The 23,170-nt window shown below is 37.9% G+C and overlaps 1 protein-coding gene across 2 annotated transcripts in view; it reads left to right on the top strand.

Annotated features, from left to right (window-relative positions):
• Positions 1 to 23,170, top strand: part of nfatc3a (nuclear factor of activated T cells 3a) — a 109,869-nt gene that overhangs the window by 67,989 nt on the left and 18,710 nt on the right. Inside the window, exons 4-7 of one of the 2 annotated variants that reach the window (XM_057342600.1) lie at positions 14,466 to 14,665; positions 15,493 to 15,665; positions 15,792 to 15,926; positions 23,009 to 23,064. In XM_057342600.1, coding sequence (XP_057198583.1) covers positions 14,466 to 14,665; positions 15,493 to 15,665; positions 15,792 to 15,926; positions 23,009 to 23,064 — 564 coding nt within the window. Of the gene's footprint in view, positions 1 to 14,465; positions 14,666 to 15,492; positions 15,666 to 15,791; positions 15,933 to 23,008; positions 23,065 to 23,170 lie in introns of both variants that reach the window. The other variant, XM_057342592.1, reaches the window with a different exon arrangement.

Genomic DNA, 23,170 nt, shown 5'->3' with positions numbered 1-23,170 from the left:
AACTTTTTGAAAAAGGGGTACTTGAAAAGTGCTTGAATTATTGAAAGGCAATATAAATTAAATTGCAAAATAATTTCAGTTTTTCAATCTTTGCAGAAACGTAACAGCAAAAGCACAGCTTTTGAATTGATCTCGTGTTAGTTTTATGTCATATGCAGACCGATCTTGCCCAGCCTGTGGCATTTGGCCCTCTCTACATTCAGTGCACCATAACTAGAGTGCAGCAACAGCCTCAACATTTTAACTGCCACGAGAAGTTTTCTGTCCGAGGCAAAACACGAAATCGGAAGAGAGCTGCCTCTGCATCAGGCTGACATCGTGCGTTTGATTACACACTGGTCAGCATACAATTTATTAGAACCAGTTTTGAGACTTTGAGTCCAAACTGACACAGAAAAGTATCCTGGAAGTTTTTTGCCGTTATTGTTCGTATTTTAATCGTAATTGTTTTTGTCTCTGTTCATCTGTTCTTTTCATAAATGCATGCATAGTCTAGCCCAACTAGAACTGTGGTGCATGTTTAATTGGACAATGTATAGCAACACCCCAATAGCAGGTGCTCCCACGTCACAAATTGTGGGTCAAGTGAAGATTGACAGCTGTACTTAATTTTATTGTGATATGCATGTGATGTCTAATTTTATTAGATGTGGTACTTGATCTGAAAACTTTGAGAACCACTTTTCTAGCTAATATATGCATATTCTTTTTGATGAAAAATTATTAAATTAAAAAATGTACAATGTCTGTACGAGCCTTGGTTTCAAGACTATAAATGTTTTTGTTGTTTTTGATGTTGGTCAGTAGATCTGGAACATTACTGGTGATAGACTGGAGAAAGCTTGTGCATCAGACAGTCTGTGAAGAGTCTGTGGGTGGTCCGTGGGTGGCTTGTCTTTCCATGGACCCACAGACAGACTGTTGTAAAAGCGCCTTACGTGTGAAAAAAGTCTGTTTGTGTGAGTAAATGTGAGCAAGCGCATGTGTGCGTGCATGTGGATGATGTTTATCACCAGCCCCTCTGTATTGTAGCTGTGATCAAACATGTGAACCTGTACCTGCCTGTACCTGTCATTGGCACAGGCCAATGATGGTGTGTGTATACCCACACTCTCATTTACCATCCTTGTGCCTCTGAAGCACCCTACTGAATACACCGAGTAGCTCACAGAATCAGTGGTATTAAAGGAGTAGTTCACTTCAAAATTTGCCCCCATTGACTTTCCATAGTAGTTTTTATTCCTACTATGGAAAGTCAATGGGGGCAAATTTTGCAGTGAGCAACTCCTTTAAGAGCTTTATATGTTTAGCACAATATGTTTAGTTTAGATATAATCCTGTATGATCATTTAGCCTATTATCCTCATTAGCCCCCTAGGCCTATATGTATTTATGAGCAGTGTTCTTTTATTTTGTATATTCCCTTTACCAGTTTTAGCAGCAATTTACCAGTAAGTAGTAAGGTTCTTGTAAATAGTAAAGTGTAGAAGCCATGTGTTTGTTGGACTTATTACCATAATTTAACTACAAACATAAACTATAGCTAGTATAATAATGAATATAATGAAACTATGGTATGTTTAGTTGCTGTGGTTTTACTAAAGATTATTAATTGGAGTATGGTTCCTATATTTAGAAAATGGTAAATTTGTGGATACTGTGGTTTTAATGCAAATACCATCCCTGCTGAAAAAAAACAATGAATTTTTTAATTAGAATGAGATTTTTAAATTAAATTCCTCTTTGTAGTGTGTTTTGGGTTTTATTCCAATAGGATTTACCATCCCAGCAATAGAATCCATCACATACAAGTAGACAACAAGTATCCATAGTACAATTCCCATTATAACCATTAAATCCATTACATTTTATGTTGTATTTTGGGCAGGGTTCTATTGTTTTTATTTCAACAGGAATACTTCAACTATAGTTACTTCAGTAAAAACATCATTCATTTTCCAAATCGCTTTAAATGATATAGCAGCAGATCAGAAGTTAACACGCACGTGTAGCTCAAGGTGTATGTGATGCTTATTTACCGTTTAGCCGTTATGCCGATCATTTTCATGACAATGTTTCAACGATCTTTGACTGATCGTAACCCACAGATGATTACACCACACTTTAACATGTGCCTTTTTCCTCTTTTAATGTTCTATTTGCCTTTTCAGAGCGCTATCAACGATGTAGCAGCGCCTACGTTTACATTAGTTTAGCGGGGAAGATCCCAGAGTTGCCAGATTTGCGTTAAAAAAATCTGCCAAATGGCCATTCAAAGCTTGCCGGAAAACCGCGAGCTTAGAAAAACTGAAATACTTGGCAACAGTAAAAGGTCCTGGCAGATCGCAAGCCAGATAAATTGTGCACACAGGAAACCCCGCTGCATAGAAACCATTTTCTACTTTTGGACCTTTTTATAAATGTAGTGGAGTAAAAAGTATGATATTTGTCTTTCAAATGTAGTAAGTTAAAGTACAAGTACTCAGAAAAAATAATACTCAAGTAAAGTACAGATACTCAAAAAGTGTACTTAAGTACAGTACTCAGCAAATTTACTTCGTTACTGTCCACCCTGGTTCAAGACTGACTCTTAGCAACTCTACTTGCTACGATTACTGTTCCACATGAAAACTGTTAATGTTTTAAATGTTGAGGCTGTTGCTGCACTCTAGTTATGGTGCACTGAATGTAGAGAGGACTAAAGCCACAGGCTGGGCAAGATCGATCTGCATATGACATAAAACTAACACAAGATCAATTCAAAAGCTGTGCTTTTGCTGTTACGTTTCTGCAAAGATTGAAAAACTGAAATTATTTTGCAATTTAATTTATATTGCCTTTCAATAATTCAAGCACTTTTCAAGTACCCCTTTTTCAAAAAGTTTTCAGAGCTTAAATGTAGTAGGCTCTGTCATTCGGAAACATGGATTTTCCTATCACTGCTATTCGGATGATACACAACTCCACCTGTCATTTCAGCCTGATGATCCGACTGTTTCTGCACGCATTTCAGCATGCCTGGCTGACATCTCGCTCTGGATGAACGACCATCACCTGCAGCTGAACCTTGCTAAAACAGAACTGCTTGTAATCCCGGCCGACACAAAGAGTCATCACAACTTCTCCATTCAACTGGGCTCATCAACCATTACATCTTCCAGAATCGCCAGAAACTTGGGAGTAGTAATCGACGATCAGCTTAACTTCACTGATCATGTTGCCAGCACCACCCGGTCCTGTAGATTCATCCTCTACAATATTAGGAAAATTAGACCTTTCCTATCCGAGCATGCTACGCAAGTCCTAGTCCAGGCTCTTGTTCTGTCCAGACTGGACTACTGCAATGCGCTACTAGCTTGCACAACCAAACCTCTACAGATGATCCAGAATGCGGTGGCAAGAGTGTTCTTCAATGAACCGAAGAGAGCGCACGTCACTCCTCTCTTCACCAAATTACATTGGCTCCTTATAATCGCTCGAATCAAATTCAAAACTCTGCTCCTGGCCTACAAGACCACCACTGATTTGGCACCCCCTTACCTTCACTCACTAATGCAGACTTAAATACCCGCCAGATCCCTACGCTCTGCAAACGAACGACGTCTTGTGGTGCCATCCCAAAAAGGTAAAAAATCTCTCTCACGTACCTTCTCGGGATCGGTTCCACATTTATGGAATGATCTTCCCGCTGCTACAAGATCAGCAGATTCTGTAGCCATCTTTAAGAACCGTCTGAAAACACATCTCTTCCGTCAACACCTTACTGATCAGTTCTGACTTCTATATCTTTTCTACTCTTCCAAAAAAAAAAACTTAGCTCTGTATACTGTGATAGGCTATATGAAACCAATTTTCTTTTATTGCACTTATGCTTTTTGTTGTCCTTATGTTGTTCCAATTGGTTCCATTGTTTCCCTCATCTGTAAGTCGCTTTGGATAAAAGCGTCTTCTAAATGACTAAATGTAAATGTAGTAATTCAAGGCATTTTCAAGTACCTCTTTTCAAGGGTTTTCCAGGGCTTAAATCTAATCATTCAAGCATTTTTAAACTCCAGCACCTTTACATTGAGCTTTTTATCATTCAAGCACTTTTCAAGTACCCCTTTTTCAAAAGGTTTCTAGAGCTTAAATGTAGTAATTCAAGGCATTTCAAGTACCTCTTTTCAAGGGTTTTCCAGGGCTTAAATCTAATCATTCAAGCATTTTTTTTAAATTCCAGCACCTTTACATTGAGCTTTTTATCATTCAAGCACTTTTCAAGTACCTCTTCAAGGGTTTTTCAAAATGTGTATCCTACTGTACGTGTCCAAATTAATAATTTATTTAACAAATAATTTAGCAGTATAAGAATTCTCAATCCATTCATTTTAAAACAAGCAGAACTGCTTAAACACAAGCAGTAACATACAGCACTTATTTAATTAAAGTCACAAAAACACCAACTAAAGAAACACGACCCTGACGGTATTTTACACTAAATTACCACCAAACATACTATTAAATCTACTGTTTTTAATATTAGAATTAAAAAAATATTAAAAGGCTAAACATTAACATTTGACCTCAGTTTTACCCTCAGTAGTTATTCATTGATATCAGCCTTGACTATGCGATACTCACAACAAAAAAGCCTAGCAGGGAATTAGTCACTGTCCACCTCTTTGTATCATTCTTTAAAGTCATATACATGTATACATAAAAACACACCGTGTCTGTGTTAGGTTACAACTGACACACAGGTGTATGAGTCTGTCTCTCTGGCTAATTGGCAGAGTTAAGTGATGCTGACGGCAATATGACTCGATGGGTCTGTTCTCTGTCACTAAGATCCAGTCACCGCAGAGAGCTTTACTCCCAGGACAGATGGAGTCTGTGGTGTCGCGCGCTGACGTCACAAACAACAGACACTCCACAGTAGAGGACTAGGGTTCCCACAGCGCCCGCCCCAGAAAGCTTTATGGGAAACATTATGGTAAACAGCTGTTCGCTTAAAGATCTGAAGGTATTGGAGATTTTATGTTTGTCTAAAATTTCTCGAATGGAATCAGGGATTGCAGATCAAACATAAAACAAAGTAGTTGAAAGGAGCACCTGTACTTAGATACATGGATAAGTCAGCTGATTCTTCTTTACGTTTTCTTCATAAAGCTGTTTTGATCATGAATTAGCAGTATATTGGCTGAACCCATTTATCATTTCTATTCAGTTTATCAGTGACAACAAAACACTATGAGCTCTATGCAGTTTGCTAGCTCAGTATTTCCCTGGAGGTGGGCCGGTGTATGTCTAACACTGAGGAGATGTCATTAATGTAAGGTAATTATGCATCCTCAGTCATAGTGTGAAGGGAAGTGAGGCCATGATGTTAGAAAGTTAGTCATTAATACTGTGAAATAGTAAAGAAAGCACGCTCACACAACACTGATTCTCATATGCATATGAGTGGTTTAGCATGACAGGTTGGGAAAAACTAGAAACCAGCCTTTTGCAAATGACAATTAAATTGTTTGTATTGTAACTCCCTCTTGTTAGATTTTTTCAAGTTCACGAGTCAACGTTTATTTAGTCAAACTGTAGAAAGAATATAAATNTATACGACAATAAAACAATGCACAACTGACATAAAGGAAATTTACTTTTAATACTTGAGTACTTTTAAAAGCACGTACTTCTGTACTTTTACTCAAGTAAGAATCTGTCTTTACAACTTTTACTTGTAGTGGAGTAATATTTGACCAGTAGTATCTGTACTTTCACTCAAGTAAGGAAGTTGTGTACTTCGTCCACCTCTGTTGATTACACACTGGTCAGCATACAATTTATTAGAACCAGTTTTGAGACTTTGAGTCCAAACTGACACAGAAAAGTATCCTGGAAGTTTTTTGCCGTTATTGTTCGTATTTTAATCGTAATTGTTTTTGTCTCTGTTCATCTGTTCTTTTCATAAATGCATGCATAGTCTAGCCCAACTAGAACTGTGGTGCATGTTGAATTGGACAATGTATAGCAACACCCCAATAGCAGGTGCTCCCACGTCACAAATTGTGGGGCAAGTGAAGATTGACAGCTGTACTTAATTTTATTGTGATATGCATGTGATGTCTAATTTTATTAGATGTGGTACTTGATCTGAAAACTTTGAGAACCACTTTTCTAGCTAATATATGCATATTCTTTTTGATGAAAAATTATTAAATTAAAAAATGTACAATGTCTGTACGAGCCTTGGTTTCAAGACTATAAATGTTTTTGTTGTTTTTGATGTTGGTCAGTAGATCTGGAACATTACTGGTGATAGACTGGAGAAAGCTTGTGCATCAGACAGTCTGTGAAGAGTCTGTGGGTGGTCCGTGGGTGGCTTGTCTTTCCATGGACCCACAGACAGACTGTTGTAAAAGCGCCTTACGTGTGAAAAAAGTCTGTTTGTGTGAGTAAATGTGAGCAAGCGCATGTGTGCGTGCATGTGGATGATGTTTATCACCAGCCCCTCTGTATTGTAGCTGTGATCAAACATGTGAACCTGTACCTGCCTGTACCTGTCATTGGCACAGGCCAATGATGGTGTGTGTATACCCACACTCTCATTTACCATGTAAAGTTTGTGTGTGTATAATAATAAATGGGTCAGTTAAGCGGATGGTGGATCAAACATGGCAAGGTCGTAAGGTTGTGTTGAGAGAAAGTTACGAAATTTGCATTAAAGGGTCATAAATAGCCTAATCTTACAACTAGTAACAAACATGCACACCCTCAAGCACTCTACCATGCAACAAGTTAATATGTAAGATGTGAGAGAGAGAGAGTGTGTGGTGAAAACAAGAGAAACGTGTGCATGCGTATCAGTGGATAGTAAGTCAAGCTGCCATAACAGAAGACTGAGGTTTGCAGCGTACAGTAGCCAGACAAACACCAGCGAAACAAACTGACAGTGTTTACTGCTAGTGTTTGGACTGGGTTAATTCACAGAACAGAGGTCTGCGAGGAATGCTATGTAATGCCCTACAAACCTTGCTCAGGTTTCTCTCTCTCTGTGGGTTCATTATTAGAGGGGACTGGCTAAAATCAGTACACTTGTTGCTCGGAGACATGCACAAGTTGTGAGCCCATGTGCGTGCGTGCGTGCGTGGACTTTTGTGTTATGTTAGTGGGGACCTAAACCTGAATGCACACCAACACATGGGGACTCGTGTCACTGTGGGGACCAAAATTGAGGTCCCCACTGGCACAAAAGCTTATAAATTGTAGAGAACAATAATTTTTGAAAATCTAAAAATGCAAAAAGTTTTCTACGATCTTTAGGTTTAGGGGTTGGGTTAGGGGATAAAATATACAGTTTGTACAGTATACAACTCATTACGCCTATGGACTGACCCCACGGAGATAATAAAACATACATGTGTGCGGGTGTGTGTGTGTGTGTGTGTACAGTGTGTACGTCTACTGTGTGTACAGTGTGTGTGTGTACAGTATGTATGTGTTTAGGGACAGAGCACAATTGAACTAGTTAAACAAAGACACATACACAAAAGACAGCAGAGTTTACATATGGGATCGGTTCACATATTTATTTGTCATAGAGTGACCTGTCCCTTTCAGACACATCTTTTATGTGGATGAAAAGGCTCATTGGATCCACATAAGGAGGAAATTATCTTTATGAAAAATAAATTAGGCTGTTTTGTAAAAGAGAGAATATTTATGGTTATATACAGCTTAAGCTGCCAGCAGCATCTGTGGCTTGCTGTCAGTCACCAGAGAAAATAAAAGTCCAGGGGCAATTATTCCAGTGGGTTTCAAAGCAGACATATGAAGGCCCTATTTACATTTTTACATTTAGTCATTTAGCAGACGCTTTTATCCAAAGCGACTTACAGAGAGTTCAGGGAGCAATAAGCGATATGTCATGCAGGAGCAATAATACAATAGGTGCTAATACAAAGTTACTAGTTTCAACAAAAGCTAGACCATTACCTGTTGAGAGAAAGAGAGAGAGGGGGTTAGTGTGTTTTTTTTTCTTCTCATTTGTCTGTCAAATTCACAGAAGAGATGGGTTTTAAGTAGTTTTTTGAATGTTGTGAGAGATGTGGTTGACTGGACTGAGTTAGGAAGAATGTTCCACCAGGAAGGAGTTGTGAAGGAGAATGAGCGGGAAAGAGATTTACTGCCCTTACGAGAAGGCAATACAAGACACCGCTGGTTTGCTGAACGCAGGGTTCTTGATGGGGTGTAGGTGGGTGTTTAAACTTATATGAGTTATTCAATACAATTTCAGTTATTCGTTGTTCAAGAAACATTTTGGGGTGATTTCCCAGTCAGGGATTAGACTAGTCCTAGACTAAAATAAATGTAAGAGCTGTCCAAACTGAAAACAACACTGACATATCTAAAAATACATCAGTGCCTTTGCGTTGTCTCAAAAAGCACACAAGTAATGTTTTAGGATGTAATGTTTGCTAAAACTACTTACATTTGCTAATTAGACTAAGGCCTAGTCCTGGTTTAAGATAATCCTGTCTGGGAAACTGCCCCTTTATGTTTAATTTTAGTCTGGATTGTCTCTTTTAGGTGAGGTTACTTTTATATCTGGATGAATTTACCTGTTAAAAATATAATTAATAATATAATATGCAATATAATTAGTTTTTATGAATTATAATACAGTAGAACACAAATGAAATATGTACTGCAATGACTTTGGTAATAAGCAGCTGATTATTAACCTTTACTGATGTTGAAAATGTATGTAATTATATATAGACAGTTTCATCAGACACACATGCTGGCCCCAAGTTAACTTCCGGTCTGTGTTTGGTAATTTAACAATTTTTTTATATTTAATTTATGTAAATATTAATTAATATTCATATTTAATCGTATATTAATTGTATTCAATTAATTTAAAACTACTCAACACTTATTTATTCTTTGCGTAGGTCTACAGGAAGTTAAGTTTGTTTATATTGTTGCCGCTGAAACGGTCCATAGCAAAGAAGAACTAAAGAGTGAAATTACACAGTATGTACAGCTGCACAGAGAACCGACTATCAGAAAAGAAGTTTACGATGGTTTGGAGTCTCTGGTTTTGGTTTTGTAAGATGTAAACAAGCAAATGATATAGACAAGGTTGTATGGCTTATCAAATATGCTTCCAACCTTCTGGTTATGCGTACCTACGTTATCAGTGTTGTATTCCATAAAAAGATACTTAAAATTAACATAAAAAGTTGCTGTTAGCTGTTCTCTCATTGGCAGTAGCTTTATTGTTTTATACAACATGGATTAGTTCCATATAACATCATTATGGAAAAACACAACCCTCACGGTCCTGGTGACTGATATTCTGTGCTGATCAGAGGTGTTTAGATTTGATGACGTCATGCTGAATTTGATTGTTTTTTTGGATAGCAGTTTTGGTGGCTTTATACTTTTGTGTTTGTGTGCGGCTTTTGATGTACAGCAGGGGTCTTCAACTACTTTTCTTTGAGGGCCAGATTCCAAAAGTATAAATAGGATGCGGGCCAGTTGTTTACCATATTCTCATTTCTTCTGTTATTTTGTTTTTTTGTTATTTGTTCTTATTTATTCTGGAGATATTTGGTTGAATTAATTAAAGTTAAATCAATAAAAGAAAAAACGCAAATACATTCAACACAAAAATCATCCCTGCCCTTTGTGATGTTAAATAAGCGTCTTATAAAGCGAGTCAATTGATCTGTGCAAGAAACTGAATGCTATTTTCACATCTTTGGGTGAATTCCAATCGCATTCATGTGCCCCACGCACTTACAGGGCAGAGCCTTTGTATAGTGCGAGTTCTGGGGGGAGATGAACAGCTGTTTTTCGTAAATATAGCCGTTATACATAATGAATGCAGTAATAAAAACAACACCGTTTCCCCTTATCTGACACAACCGTTCACGTGGTGTACCCTTCCTACAGTCAGTCTACTTTCAAGGGCACAAAACGCGTTTGAGAACACGACCTATCGCGTGCGCAAACCGATTGCCTGTGGCTGCGCAATGCATTGCTGATTATAGCGTTGTAAATAACATTATGTTTCTTGGACTGACCGATCAAATCGCTTTATAAGACGTAAATCATTATGAGCCGCTGGAATTACTTTCGTTTTGAATGTAGCAGCGTTTTGGACTTTTAAAGATGTGGCGTCTCAGGAGGACGTGCGTTTAATGCACACCGTTCTTAAAGTCTCTCCACTTATTTGAAATGTTAAGGCGGGCCAGGTAAAGATGATTGGTGGGCCGCATTTGGCCCGCGGGCCGCCAGTTGACTAGCCCTGATGTACAGTAACCTGAGGCTGTATCTGATGTGGATGTGATCTACGCAGGACGCAGCTCTGCCAGAAATGTATATACTGTATGTATGTATGGCTTTGTTTTTGTGTGAGACTGTGAGTTTTAGTGTAGCCTTTTACATATACTATACATTATGTGTAGAGAGAGAGAGAGAGAGAGAGAGAGAGAGGGGGGGGGTATGTGTATTGACCTTATTTAAACAACTGGCTGCCCAGCCTCATGGGTCTGAGTGCCTCTCCGTCTGTATTCCGTATTTATTCTTCTTTCTCTCTCTCTCTCTGTCACACACACACAAACACACGCAGGCATACGTTGTGTAAACATGCGAACAGACCTCTCAGTGTGTCCAGTAAGCACAGAGAGCATGTCAGCACGAGTCCACGTTTTGGGGCCAGGGGCCACTGTGTGTGTGTGACTATGTTTATGTGTGACCTTGAGTCTCCTCCCCTCCCCCTCAGGCTCGGGTTTACACACACACACGATCATACTCGTGCATGCACGCTCCGGCTGGCCTCACCATAGCAACAAAAGAGCAACATAGGGAAACAACTTGCCAGCAGCGGGTAGGAAAGCAAGAGATCGAGCGATGAAGAAAGAGGGAGGGGTAGTGAAAGAAAGAGACAATAAAAAGGACGGAGACTTTTTTTCTAAAAATTGGGGAGAAAGTCAAGGTGTAGAAGGTGAGTTGGTAAAACATGTATCCTAAAGTACAACAACAAGAGAATGTGTTATACTCCACACCCATACACATGCTCTTCGTTTGTACATAGGCCTTGTCTTTGTGATGTATTTAAAATGTCACCAAATCTTTCAACCCAGCAGCGCAACAGTCGGAGCGAGACGTCTTTATTTAGTTCTCGATATGAAAGGCAACCCATGGAGGCTATTTTCGCTCCTGTTAAGTTTATTCCAGCTATGGGACATGTGACTGATCTTAATGTCAGCAGTTTAATATAACCAGTGTCAGGGAAAGGAGGTAACAGGAGTGCAGAGACCGTCCTCTTGTGAAATTTCACACAAACACACACTGAGGATTTCATCAGGCCTGCCGACATGACGTGAGCTAATGAGAGGATGAACGAGAGGATGTTTCCTGTGGCTACTGATGCCACATCACCTCTCCTGGTTCTTGTTTTTAAGCATGTTTGTTTTGTTGTTGACGTTTCTTTCCTTTCTTCTTTCCTCTCAACATGAAGCCTTTAAGCGTTTCTTTGGGATTAGTAAGAAGAAAACAAGTAGCAGAAGAGGAGGTTTGTGAATAGGAGTGATTCCAGGATTTCAGTCTCGGTCAACTATCTGAACGTGCTGATACAGCTCAAACTGTGACAGATGTGTTCAGGCCGGAGCTTCATGCTGAACATTCCCACCTATGAGTAGGGTTTTTTTGTAGACTGGTAATAAGATGATTTAGAGTGAAATGACCTCAGTTGTTGTTTATGTAACCCTGATAGAAAGATTTTAGAAGCTGTATTAAACACAGATTTTTAGGGGGGCTGCCTTCTTCAGTAGGGTCTAGCAACAGCAAGAATGTAAAAAAGTTCTTGCATAACAAACAGCATTGTCATATAAACAAAAAACAAATGACTTGCTTTCCCTTGAAAAATTATTCAAAATTAATTCGGTACAAATCTTAATGACATGTGGAAAACATTTTACCATACATACACTTAATTGACTCAAAACAAACATGTCGAAAAGTAGAAAGATCAGGTGGGTTTTTTCCCCCAAGTCGAGGGACTTCTGACTTCTGAATGGCACTTACAAAATGAGAGAAAGTGATGTCAGTAAAAAAACTGGAACATTCAGAAACATTGAGATCTCTCACAAAGTTTTGCACTTTTTCTGTCTGCTTTAACTTGAAGTATGGACATTTTTATTGAATTTGTAAGTCATAAATTACACATGCAATGTATCATACCGATTGTATGTTTGAATTATTCTTTTTAAAGGACTTCTTTGTGATATTTAAGCCAACATGAAATAATGATGTACTTCTGTGCTGGTTAATGTACATAGTTTATCATTATATTAATTTTGTTGGTGTAATAACTGGCTCAGTTATGCTATGGAATTCTCACTCTTTACAAATCTATCAACTGAAAATACTAACATGAGGTGTCATCAAATGCTTTATTTAACTTTTAAATAAGTCACATAATGGAAATAATGTGGGATGTGAGTGCCATTTGATTGACCTCGGTCATAGCACAACAACAGTGGCTTTTGAAAAGGCATTATTTGACACACATACCTGCTTAATTATAATTCTGATCCAGATTATACAATTAAAAAATACATTTTTGTTCTGTCGAACACAAATTGTTTTGAAGAATGTAGGACAGCAAACAGTTCTGGGGCACTTTTAGATACAGTACACATCAAGATCTCATTTTGTTTTTCCTTGCACCCACAAATACACACACACACAATGAAATGTAATTGTCCAGTAGAGTTTGCTGCTGTTACCACGGGTTGCAGGAGTCCCACTGCTGAAATAAATCCCACATGCACATGATGTTGTTGAGGTCATGGCTCATCTCATTTGAGCCCTCTACCATCTTCAGGTCTTTGAGCATAAACATGGCCTCTGCTCCTGAATTCCCCAGTGCCTGACTGCCCTAACCAAGAGCGAGTCCTACAATGAGTACACTATATTCATCCTCGACCCTTGTGCCTGGAGGTCCCTGTCTAGAGAGACCTGTTTATCTCTAATGTTCTGTTTATCTTCTGCAATGGGCAAAGAAGCAAGAGTGCTTGAAAGAAATATTAAACTGTGCTTTTGTGAAGAACTACCCATACAGCTCCATTTTATTTTTTGCAAAGTGAATGTCCACTCTAGCTCATACCCTTTTCTTTGGAACTGCTGCCATTTAATTTCCTTTAGAAACACAGTCATAGCATGGCTTTGTTTTTTTTATTTTCTCAGGTAGTTATGTCTTCAAGTGTAATAACACTATGCTGCCTGGGCAACCACACAAACCAAATCCCACCAGTGTCCAATTCTTCTATTCTGCCTTCTGATTTCCCCACCATCTACGTCTTTTCCCCTTTGTGCACATATCTGGCTCGGTTGTCTAGACGTGTCAGTTTATGTGATGTATATGCATGCTTTCCTCATTATTGTTTTGCTGTGGTTGGCTTGGTCATCTTACCTGTGAATGGTCTCTCTCTCTTTTCCTCCCTTCTTCTTTTGCTCCCATTACGTTTCTCTCTTTCGTTGCACTGGTAGGTTTAGTTTGCCAACCATAACATTTCAACAGTGGAGAGATTGTTAATAGCAGCTTGTGTGCTCGACCTACACCCAACCGCACACTCATGTCAATGGAAAAGCTTCCCTCCAGTTGTGAACTCCTCACCTGTCCAGGAAGTTTATTGGCAGGTTGGGCGTACAGAAAATACATAGTTCTGGGCAGGGCAGGATGCTGTCACAGTGGCTCGCTGTGGATCAGTCACCAGCTGACGTATGCTTGGATGCCCTGGTGTGCATCAACGGGAAGGAAAAGCTTCTGTGAACGTTTTTTGTTCTGGAAAGAGACAGAATGATCTGTTGCATTTAATCATTCACTTTTTAATGGATTTCACTTCCCATTTCTGTTTTCACATGTTAAAAGTCTGTTTATACTTTTTTAGCAGCAGAAATAGAACGTCTTTCATGATTTTGTTTTTCTTTTCTCACTCTTCTTCCCGCTAATTTTTTTAAGATCTGTTTTTATACTTTTCCTTACTCATGACTTGAAAACTTGTCTTTATGTTTCTGTCTGGATTTTAATGACCAGCTCCAGTGTTTTGGATTTGCATTGGAAAATGTGGGCTAATGTCTGATATTAACGTCCACAGAGAAAGAATGAGAAGCAGTTGCACACATGCAGGATTTTTCTGAACCCATAGAGGAAAATTATTGTAATCTGAATGAATTGTGACTTGGTAGATTTTCAGTGCTTACAAAAATATCCATGATTGCCTAGTGACCTATCCTTCACTTTTTCTCTCTCTCTGCTGTAGTTTCATTGCAGTTTATTTGGATTCGTTGTAGTATTATTACAGTATGTACAACCAGAATGTCATCCATTTTTAATTGTGGTTTGGAATTTTTAAAATGGTGCTCATCTTGCAAAAATATAAATGCTGATTGTGAATTGTCTCTCCCAACAGCTTATTGGCTACAATGAGAAGCCTGTAAATCTGCAGATGTTCATTGGGACGGCGGATGACCGCTATCTGAGGCCGCACGCTTTCTACCAGGTTCACCGCATCACAGGAAAAACCGTTGCTACAGCAAGCCAGGAAATTATCATTACCAGCACAAAGGTTCTGGAGATTCCTATACTTCCTGAAAACAACATGTCTGCCAGGTAGATCTTTGACATCAATCAGATTCTCTCAGACCTCTCAAATGCCTAATACTTGCTGACATTGTTAGAATTAAATCATCAGATTATTTGTTAATGTATTTGCCTTTCAGTATCTTTAAAACTTACACAGGAAATGAAAAAACATTTTAAAATAATTAAATTAAAATGAAAAAAGCTCTTTTTAAAACATTTTTTAGGTTAAATATTTGCAAAACCCACAGATAAACATGAGGGGTAAAATAATATTTAAAATAAAAAACATTTACTATATTTTGCAACTAAACCATATCTAACCAAAATCTAACAACAGATTTTAATTTATTTGCCAGCTATCAGTTATTATAGTTTTGTTGTTAGTTTTAAATCATTTTATTACTATTTTAAATTATCTTTTTTATTATTTTTATGTTAATTTATATTACATTTTTAGCGATTTTGTTTACATGCTTTTGTCATTTTATTTTTTCATTTGTTTATTTTTTTACGTTTCAATTTTAAGATTAATTTATTTTTCTTTTAGTTTTTTGTTTATTATAATTTTAGTGCTTTAAACTTGTTTCAGTTCATGTTCTTCAGTTCATTTCAATTTTTCGTTTAGTTTAAGCTTCTAAGACAATATTTGATTTTATTTCAATAAACAAAGTTTTAATTTTAGTAAAATTCAACTCTTTTTGTAAAACAGTGCAGTTATGTCCCCATTGTGACTGATTGCTATCAGTCATTTATCAATTCAATGAAAAAACATGAATCCCAAAAGTAACATTGTTGTATGATGGAATTGTTAATGATACTCTTCTCTGAGGTTTTCTTCTTGCTGTGTTTTTCAGTATTGATTGTGCTGGAATCCTGAAGTTGAGGAACTCAGACATCGAGCTGAGGAAAGGAGAGACAGATATTGGACGGAAAAACACTCGGGTTCGTGTGGTGTTTAGGGTTCACATCCCACAACCCAACGGAAAAGTGGTCTCACTACAGGCTGCATCAATTCCAGTGGAGTGCTGTAGGTTTCGCACAGACCGATACACTCATGTGCACACACACCCTTAAGTGCACAAAAGAAACACACATCGTAATGTCCCATGTGTAAGTTGAATTTTTTGTGTGTTTGTATCAATATTATATATAGCTCAGCGCTCAGCACAGGAGTTACCTCAGGTTGAGAAGGCCAGTATTAGCAGCTGTTCTGTGAGTGGAGGGGAGGAAATGGTCATCACTGGCTCTAACTTTTTCCCCGAGTCAAAGGTCATCTTTCTGGAGAAAGGTCCTGGTAAGAGTTATTACTGTAACTATAGTAGCAGCTTATTTTACAGCATTTTGTGATCAAACAGTTCAAATAATCGGCAGGTGATGTCCTACAACGCTTTACTATATTATCTCTTGATATCACTCTGGACTCTTCTCGTATTATAATTTTTAATTTCTAATAAATATGTCACTTTATTTATTTGGTAAGAAGCCATGTGCTAAATGGCATAATGCACCGTTGGCAAGTCATTATCGTAAAATAAACCCCTTCAGGGTGTTGTAAGACTCCTGCATCACCCTGTCATGGTTTATTTATTTTGCAGTAATGTCCAGCTGACTGTACAATATCCTTTACTTAAGTTTAGAAGTACTACTTACAGGTTGCAAGTATTGCTGAGTATGCACCTCAAATGTCTTTATGAAGACTCACTACCTAGCAACCTCCCAGTACATCCTTGCAGTGCCCTAGAAACTGTAGCAGAGAGTGCCACTCTTAACACCATAGCATTATGGAGGGTGACACTTCCAAAATACTAAATATTTTAGTGTTATTTAATGCATATCTGTTTTTACAGTTATTCACAATATACAGCTACAGTAATTATATGGAGCATTATACAGTGTTTTGATGCATTATGGTGTTAAAAGAATACATTTGCAGTTACAGGTTGCAGTTATGCCTGCACTAACCTCTATTGTATATTATCAATATCGTGTTATTGCAATAGCAAAATTGAAAAAAATAATAGATTTTACCTTTGGCAAGGTCCATCTGGTGCAATTATTTTATTTTATAAAAGGGATTTTTAGGTCATTTGACCCATCTCATACTATATCCTCTAATCATAACTGTTGCTGAGAGGTATGAGTTAAAGAAAAGAGGATGCTTATGGCACGTTTCCGAGTCATCATTTGTCATTTTAAATATTGCAATAAATATCGTACTGTGGACTTCAGGTATTGCCGTAAAGACTTTATACAGAGATTTTTATATTGTTACATCCCTACTAACCTCTGTTAAAATATAAATATTTTAACAAAATCTAAAAGATTCTTAGTGTTAAAGAGAAGAGAGCCAGGTCTGTTTGCCTGGAAAGCTAGAGCTATGGTTAAAATGTGAAACTGTCGATTTCTCACTTCTCGGTTCACAGTAGGATTTGATTGTTTTTTTTCAAAAGGTTTATCTTTGCTTTATCATCGTCTTGACCTCCCACGATTTCCCTTCTCCTCTGAAAACATTGTGTGTGTGTGTGTGTGTGCGTGTGTGCATGTATGTGTGCAATTTAACACACCTACATGCACACAAATACCACTGCGCTCAAATACACACTTTTTACTCACTTCATACACACGCACACACACACATACATGCACACGTAAATGCAGTCTGCACGCACCTACATCCATAACATCAACATGAAAACGTGCACATAGGCAAAAAGATGCACAAACAAAAACACCATCATTTCCTTATATTTATGAACTCTGTGTTTCCTCTTCTCCACACACACACACACACACGCAAGGTAGATTTATGGTTGGCCGTGTAGTGGCGTGTCACTGATCTTCTGGAGATCACCTGTAGTCCGCAGCATCTGCTGTTAGGATGACTCAGAGGTCAGCACGACTGCTGCGTCTGCAGGGAGGCTGCTGATCGCTCACTGTCTCACACAGTATCTCAAGAGAAAAACTCTGACAGTGTTTCGCTTGAAAACACTGAAGAGTAATGTAATGTGCTTATAAATATTCATGAGGATCCGTAATTCTTCATAATACACATCACAATTTTGTTTTGCTTCATAAATTATTTCAACCACAGTTTTTTTATATTAATGCAGTACAATTTTTTGGGGGGTGATATGAGTCAATCAAACTTAAATTATATTGAACTGACTAAAAAATCTAGTTGTATTTTACAACTCGATTTTTTAAGTCAGTTCAATTTAATTTAAGTTCGATTGACAGCTAATCTGATTTAATTGATTGATTTAACAATTGAAGGCAGCTGAAATAGGTGATTATTTTTTTTACAGTGTGTCTAACTTATTTCCCCTAAATGATGCTTATTACTGTACATTATCCCTTGTGTGGTGTTCATTTTCAATGTTTACAAAAAAGATTAGATGTTAATATTTATTCAAGATAAATATCTTTGTTTCACCCATATCATAGTTTTTTCCAAAAAAACAAAAACAAATAGCAGCTTTTTCATGAATGTGATTTAACAGAGGTAAATCAAATATAAGCCATGCGTATATTCTTGCTTGTAATTGGGATAAAGTAAAGTTTATTTTTTGTGACTGTATTGATTGGAAAATCTAATAAAGCTGTGGGTTCATTAGACCCACGAATTTGGCTGAATAACAAAAACATGAGCACCATACAACGGTTAACCGTACATATTAGTATCCAAATGCTACATATTAGTACATTTATGTGCGTACTGTCCCAGTGAGAGCTGTTTTTTGAGAATTTATCACATGATGTATAACATTAAATTGATTTTAAAGTAGTATGCTATTACTATTACTCATACTTAGAGTAACACTTATGTACATTACTTCTCTGGCATTATTATGTTGTGGACTTGAGTGATTCTCTCACGCCATGACTTGTTAAGGATAATATAAATACACAGGTATTAACTGAGAAGAGACTAAGTCATACCTTGGGATCACAGTATTACTCAGACTTGGGCTCAAATAATTTATACAAACAAAATTACAAACACATGTTTTTCTTCCAGTACTGTATGTGTCACCATGTTGACTCTAGCTGTGGCTCTATTTTCCCATGTTCAACAAGCAGGGCTGCCATGTGGCTGTCAGTCACAGTAGAGTCAAGAGGCTTTATTAGACTGTGACTTTTTGGGGTTAGACTATCATAAGCTCCCAGCAGTGGTCTGTCTGTATAGATTTGTGTTGATCCTTTGAGTCTCACTGTGATCTGAAATCACTGGACAAAACCCTTACAAACATCTCCACCGGACTTGGTATTCTCGCTTTCCTACTTTTTACCATATCAGACAGATCTGGTGGAGAAACATAATTTTGTCCCTGACTCGTTCCAGTATGATTTGTGTACTGAAATACTTTGATAAGCAACTCTGTCTCTCACACTTTGTCTTCTCTCTCTGCATTTCTTTCTTGCTCATTTTTTCCATTGCTCATGGAGACACTCGTTCTTCAGTAATGGAGCACAAGTTAGGACCAGCCTCAGATGAAGGCAATGAATGAAAGGCATTCTGGGAATATGAGTCCTGGCCTGCCTTGAGCCTGTTTGTGTGACTCATTCAATAGCAGTTTACACATGCACACAAACCGACTCGGTTAGAAAGACGCTCTTTATAGCTCACCTCTCCTCTAATTGGCACAGCGTGCCCACAGGAAAGTGCTAAAGGGGACCTGTACGGTGTTTGCCCACGCTTTTGTTGCGATGTATAAAAATGGAAAGTTCTGAAACGTTAGAACAAGCAGGCTGGAAAATTGGCCCTCACATCTTGCCTTGAGCAACTCGGGGAAAAATTCATATCTTTTCGAGTAGGTGATCATCAGACAGCCTCTGTGTGATTTGTGTGAGCTGTGTTCTGCATTACTGATTGTAGATTTTCCATCGCTCATCCAGTTGTGTTTTATATCAGTGGAATATGGCAGTTAAAGGTGCTTTCAGTCATTTTTGTGCTGGCTGATATGATAGTTGTCTTAGACCTATACTGACATCAATTTGCATGGATGCTGACAGAATCAAATAAAAAAGCAAACATTTTCAGATCCCTTTGTTATTGTAGTCTTAAAGTGCAATGATTAATTTATTTTATGAACAAAGGTGTCCAATAACAGTGGAATTGTACAGAAAACGTTCAAATGAGCTGCTATGAACACGTCTCATAAAGAGAAATGTACTGTTTAATATTTTATGTGGTAATGTTTTTAAGGAGGAAAAATGCATCTTGTAAAAAAATTAAGAGCGACATGTCTGACTTTTTGTAATCACATTACGTGAGCATGGATTAAGTATTATATTTTGAGTGGGGTCTGTATTTCTGATCAAAAAGGGTGTCATTAGTCACTCATGCTGAGACCGAACTAACCCATGTGCGCCCAGTCAGAGTTTATAGAGATTGGAAAATAAGTCAAAGCTGGCATGCGTTCTCGGGCTGAGGGTTGATTAAGTCTGGAATACATCAAATTATCCACAATTCATTCCAAGCTGCTATGGGTATAGTAGATAAATGGAGAAGATGGATCTTTCTGTAGACTGGCACTGGACTGTGTGTTTTGGAGGCATTTGTCCCTAGGGCCCGCTCTAGCAGTACGGGATGAAAGAGGACATAGGAGAAGACATAGGAGAAGACGATGAATTATTGGATCTACAGTAATTAGTTATGTCCATGTTCTGATTCCATGACTTATTTTTGAGCAGTTGAATCTGGTATTTAACAATGTTGGATACAGCAAATAAATACAGTGAAGTAGTCAAATAAGTAATGTTTTTAACACCAGAAAAGCCACACAACTAAATTGTAAGGTTGCTCTGCCCTTTTATTCAAGAATTGAAATAAACATTGGTTAATTTGGTAACTCTTTACATTAAGGTTTGTTAACATTATTAAATCCATTAAAGGGACTGTTCACCCAAAACTGCTGAACACAAAGGAAAATACTTGGAAGAATGTCAGTAACCAAGCAAATCTCATCCCCCATTGTCTCCCATAGTATTTCTTTTTCCTTCTGTTGCAGTAAATGGGGGGTGAGATCTGTTTGGTCACTGACATTTTTCCAAATATCTTCCTTTGTGTTCATTAGAACAAAGAAATGTATACAGATCTGTAACAATCTGAGGGTGAGTAAATGATGACAGAATTTTCCTTTTTTGAGAACTGTCCCTTTAACTAACATAAACTAGCATTGAGCAATATAGTTTTATCATCATGTATTCATCCTTGTTAATGTTAGTTAATGTCAATTCAATTGTTCATGTTGGTTTGTGGTGTATTAACTAATATTAACATGTACAATGTTTGATTTTAAAAAATGTATTAGTGAATGTTAAAATCAACATGAACTAAGATTAATAAATGCTCTTGAGTCTAGATGTGTCGTTTATTGTTAGTTCATGTTACCTAATGCCTTAACAATTTTTTTACAAACAACCTTATTGTAAAGTGTCGTTAATTTCATAGAGCATTTGTATGATTTGTATGAACAAGCAAACAGAATTAATTTTGTCAAAAACATCAGTCTAAAGTTCTCGATGATAAATTCATGCCTTAGATACGCTTAAAAAAAATCTAACCCAAGAAAGCTAGCAAAAACGTATTTTATAATTAATGATTCATGCAATTGTAAGAGAGGAAGTGAAGAGTAACATTAAACATCTGTTTCAGGTGATGCTAGTTTACGCTTGCCAGACGGACATTTCATTTCCACATAATTGCACATAAAAGCTTCGTATGATTTTGCCGAACGTTTATTTTTCTTGAGTTTGCTTATCACATAGTAATAACAGAACAGCTGCATTTCTCAGTAGGGGGGTGGGAGGTTTACACGCATGCTTGTCACCAGGCGCTAGTGTCTGGTTCCTGTTTGAACCTGCCCTCATGATGCGCATGTGGGGCCCTCTCCGGTTTCTCTCCAGTGTGTGTTGAATGTCAACATGTGCTGCAATACTACTACCGCTGAAGTCACAGGCATCCAAGGTCATTCTCGCATAAGCAGAACGGTGAGCTGAGACACTACACAGTAACCTCATGCAAACAAAACAGTCTCTGGAGAGTAATATGCTAGGTGATTATGAAAACTGCTCATGGCAGTATCATACACTCTTCATTTTCCTCCTTTGAAATGTGTTTGTCTTAATAAATATATAGGGCACACCCATTGGTGATCAAAAATCTGGAGTAAACAAGTATGCTCTATGCTATTTTTTTGTGCGCACATGTGCAAATGTTATTATTACACATGCAACATACTTGCATACGTTGTTAGGATTTTTCTACTGTTTGTCTGTCAAACTTCTATCAAGAACTAAAAGATTGTATTTCAGTTATATATCATGCAATTAACAATAGGTTAGGTTAATACGTTTTTTACCTCGCTTGATCATGGTTAACAAGTTTCCTCTGCTTTCTCACTCTTTGAAGTCCAGACAGCTGTGACAGAATGTTTCCCACATTATACAGTTAATAACAATTTATTACATGTATTACACACATCTCTCATCTCTGTTTGTAACGGGTCTCTTATGATCTCATTACCTGTTAGAGGCCCGAGCGTATTCTCTTTTTTGGTCAGTGTGAGGTTGATCTGATTTTTTGTTAGACTCTTCAGTTGCCCCTTGTAAAGAAATTGCTTCTCTTTGTACTGTTCTACTATTTCAACTAGTACTCTTCTTTCATTGTAGTGTTTAAAATAACATTTGTTTTGGTAGTCTGACTCTGTGCAGTGTTGTACAGGCTTCACGGGTTAGGCTGACATTTTGGGAAAAGCATGTAGTTTGCAAGCTAATGCAATTTCTCAGTGTAGTTTTCTCAGTGCAAGACACACTTTGTCAAGGTTCTCTGTGGATTCACCTGTAGAATCATGCAGTTTCTTGCTTCCAGTCAATCTTATGATCTTAATACGAATTGGCTATTTGTAATCTAAATCCCTAGTTCACATTCTCAAAGACGTGGGCCGTTTCTCAATATGCGTTCTTCGGCGGTCTTGTGTTCTTGCTCTACGCCATCAATAACCTTCCAAGTCCGGTTCCAATACTCAAGAACACAAGAACAGAGAACTCATGAAAGTACCCGGATGTGTTCTTGATATCAAGGATGCATCGTATGTAGCCTTGCGCGCCTACGGAATCCGCTTGAAGTCCCAGAAGTCACTGCAGTGCGCCCGTCCAAGTTCGTTCTTCCGAGGCTGCCTCGCAAGACCGGTCTCCAAAAGAACACAAGTTGGAATTGAGAAACGGCCATGGTGATGGGATGATGATGAGAGAGTGAGTTTAGCTAAATTGCCCCCCTACATAGTGAGACATAGTTCAGGTCAGTGTGTGTGTTTGCTAGTGCCATAAAAAGTCATGCTAATGTAGCTAATGCTTTCCTTTCTTCAGATGGACGGCCGCAGTGGGAGGTTGAGGCAAAGGTCATCCGAGAGAAGAGTCAAGGAGTAAGCAAATACTTTCTTTTTAACGCATATCTCACTTGCCAGCTAAAGCACAGACGGTACACAAAATAAATATGTTTGGAGATCCTCCTGAGCAAAATGATCAAGT

Source organism: Triplophysa rosa, linkage group LG1 (assembly GCF_024868665.1).
Source record: "Triplophysa rosa linkage group LG1, Trosa_1v2, whole genome shotgun sequence".
Taxonomy (NCBI): Eukaryota; Metazoa; Chordata; class Actinopteri; order Cypriniformes; family Nemacheilidae; genus Triplophysa; species Triplophysa rosa.
The sequence above is the reverse complement of the archived record's forward strand: the minus strand, read 5'-3'. Positions and strand labels throughout refer to the sequence as shown.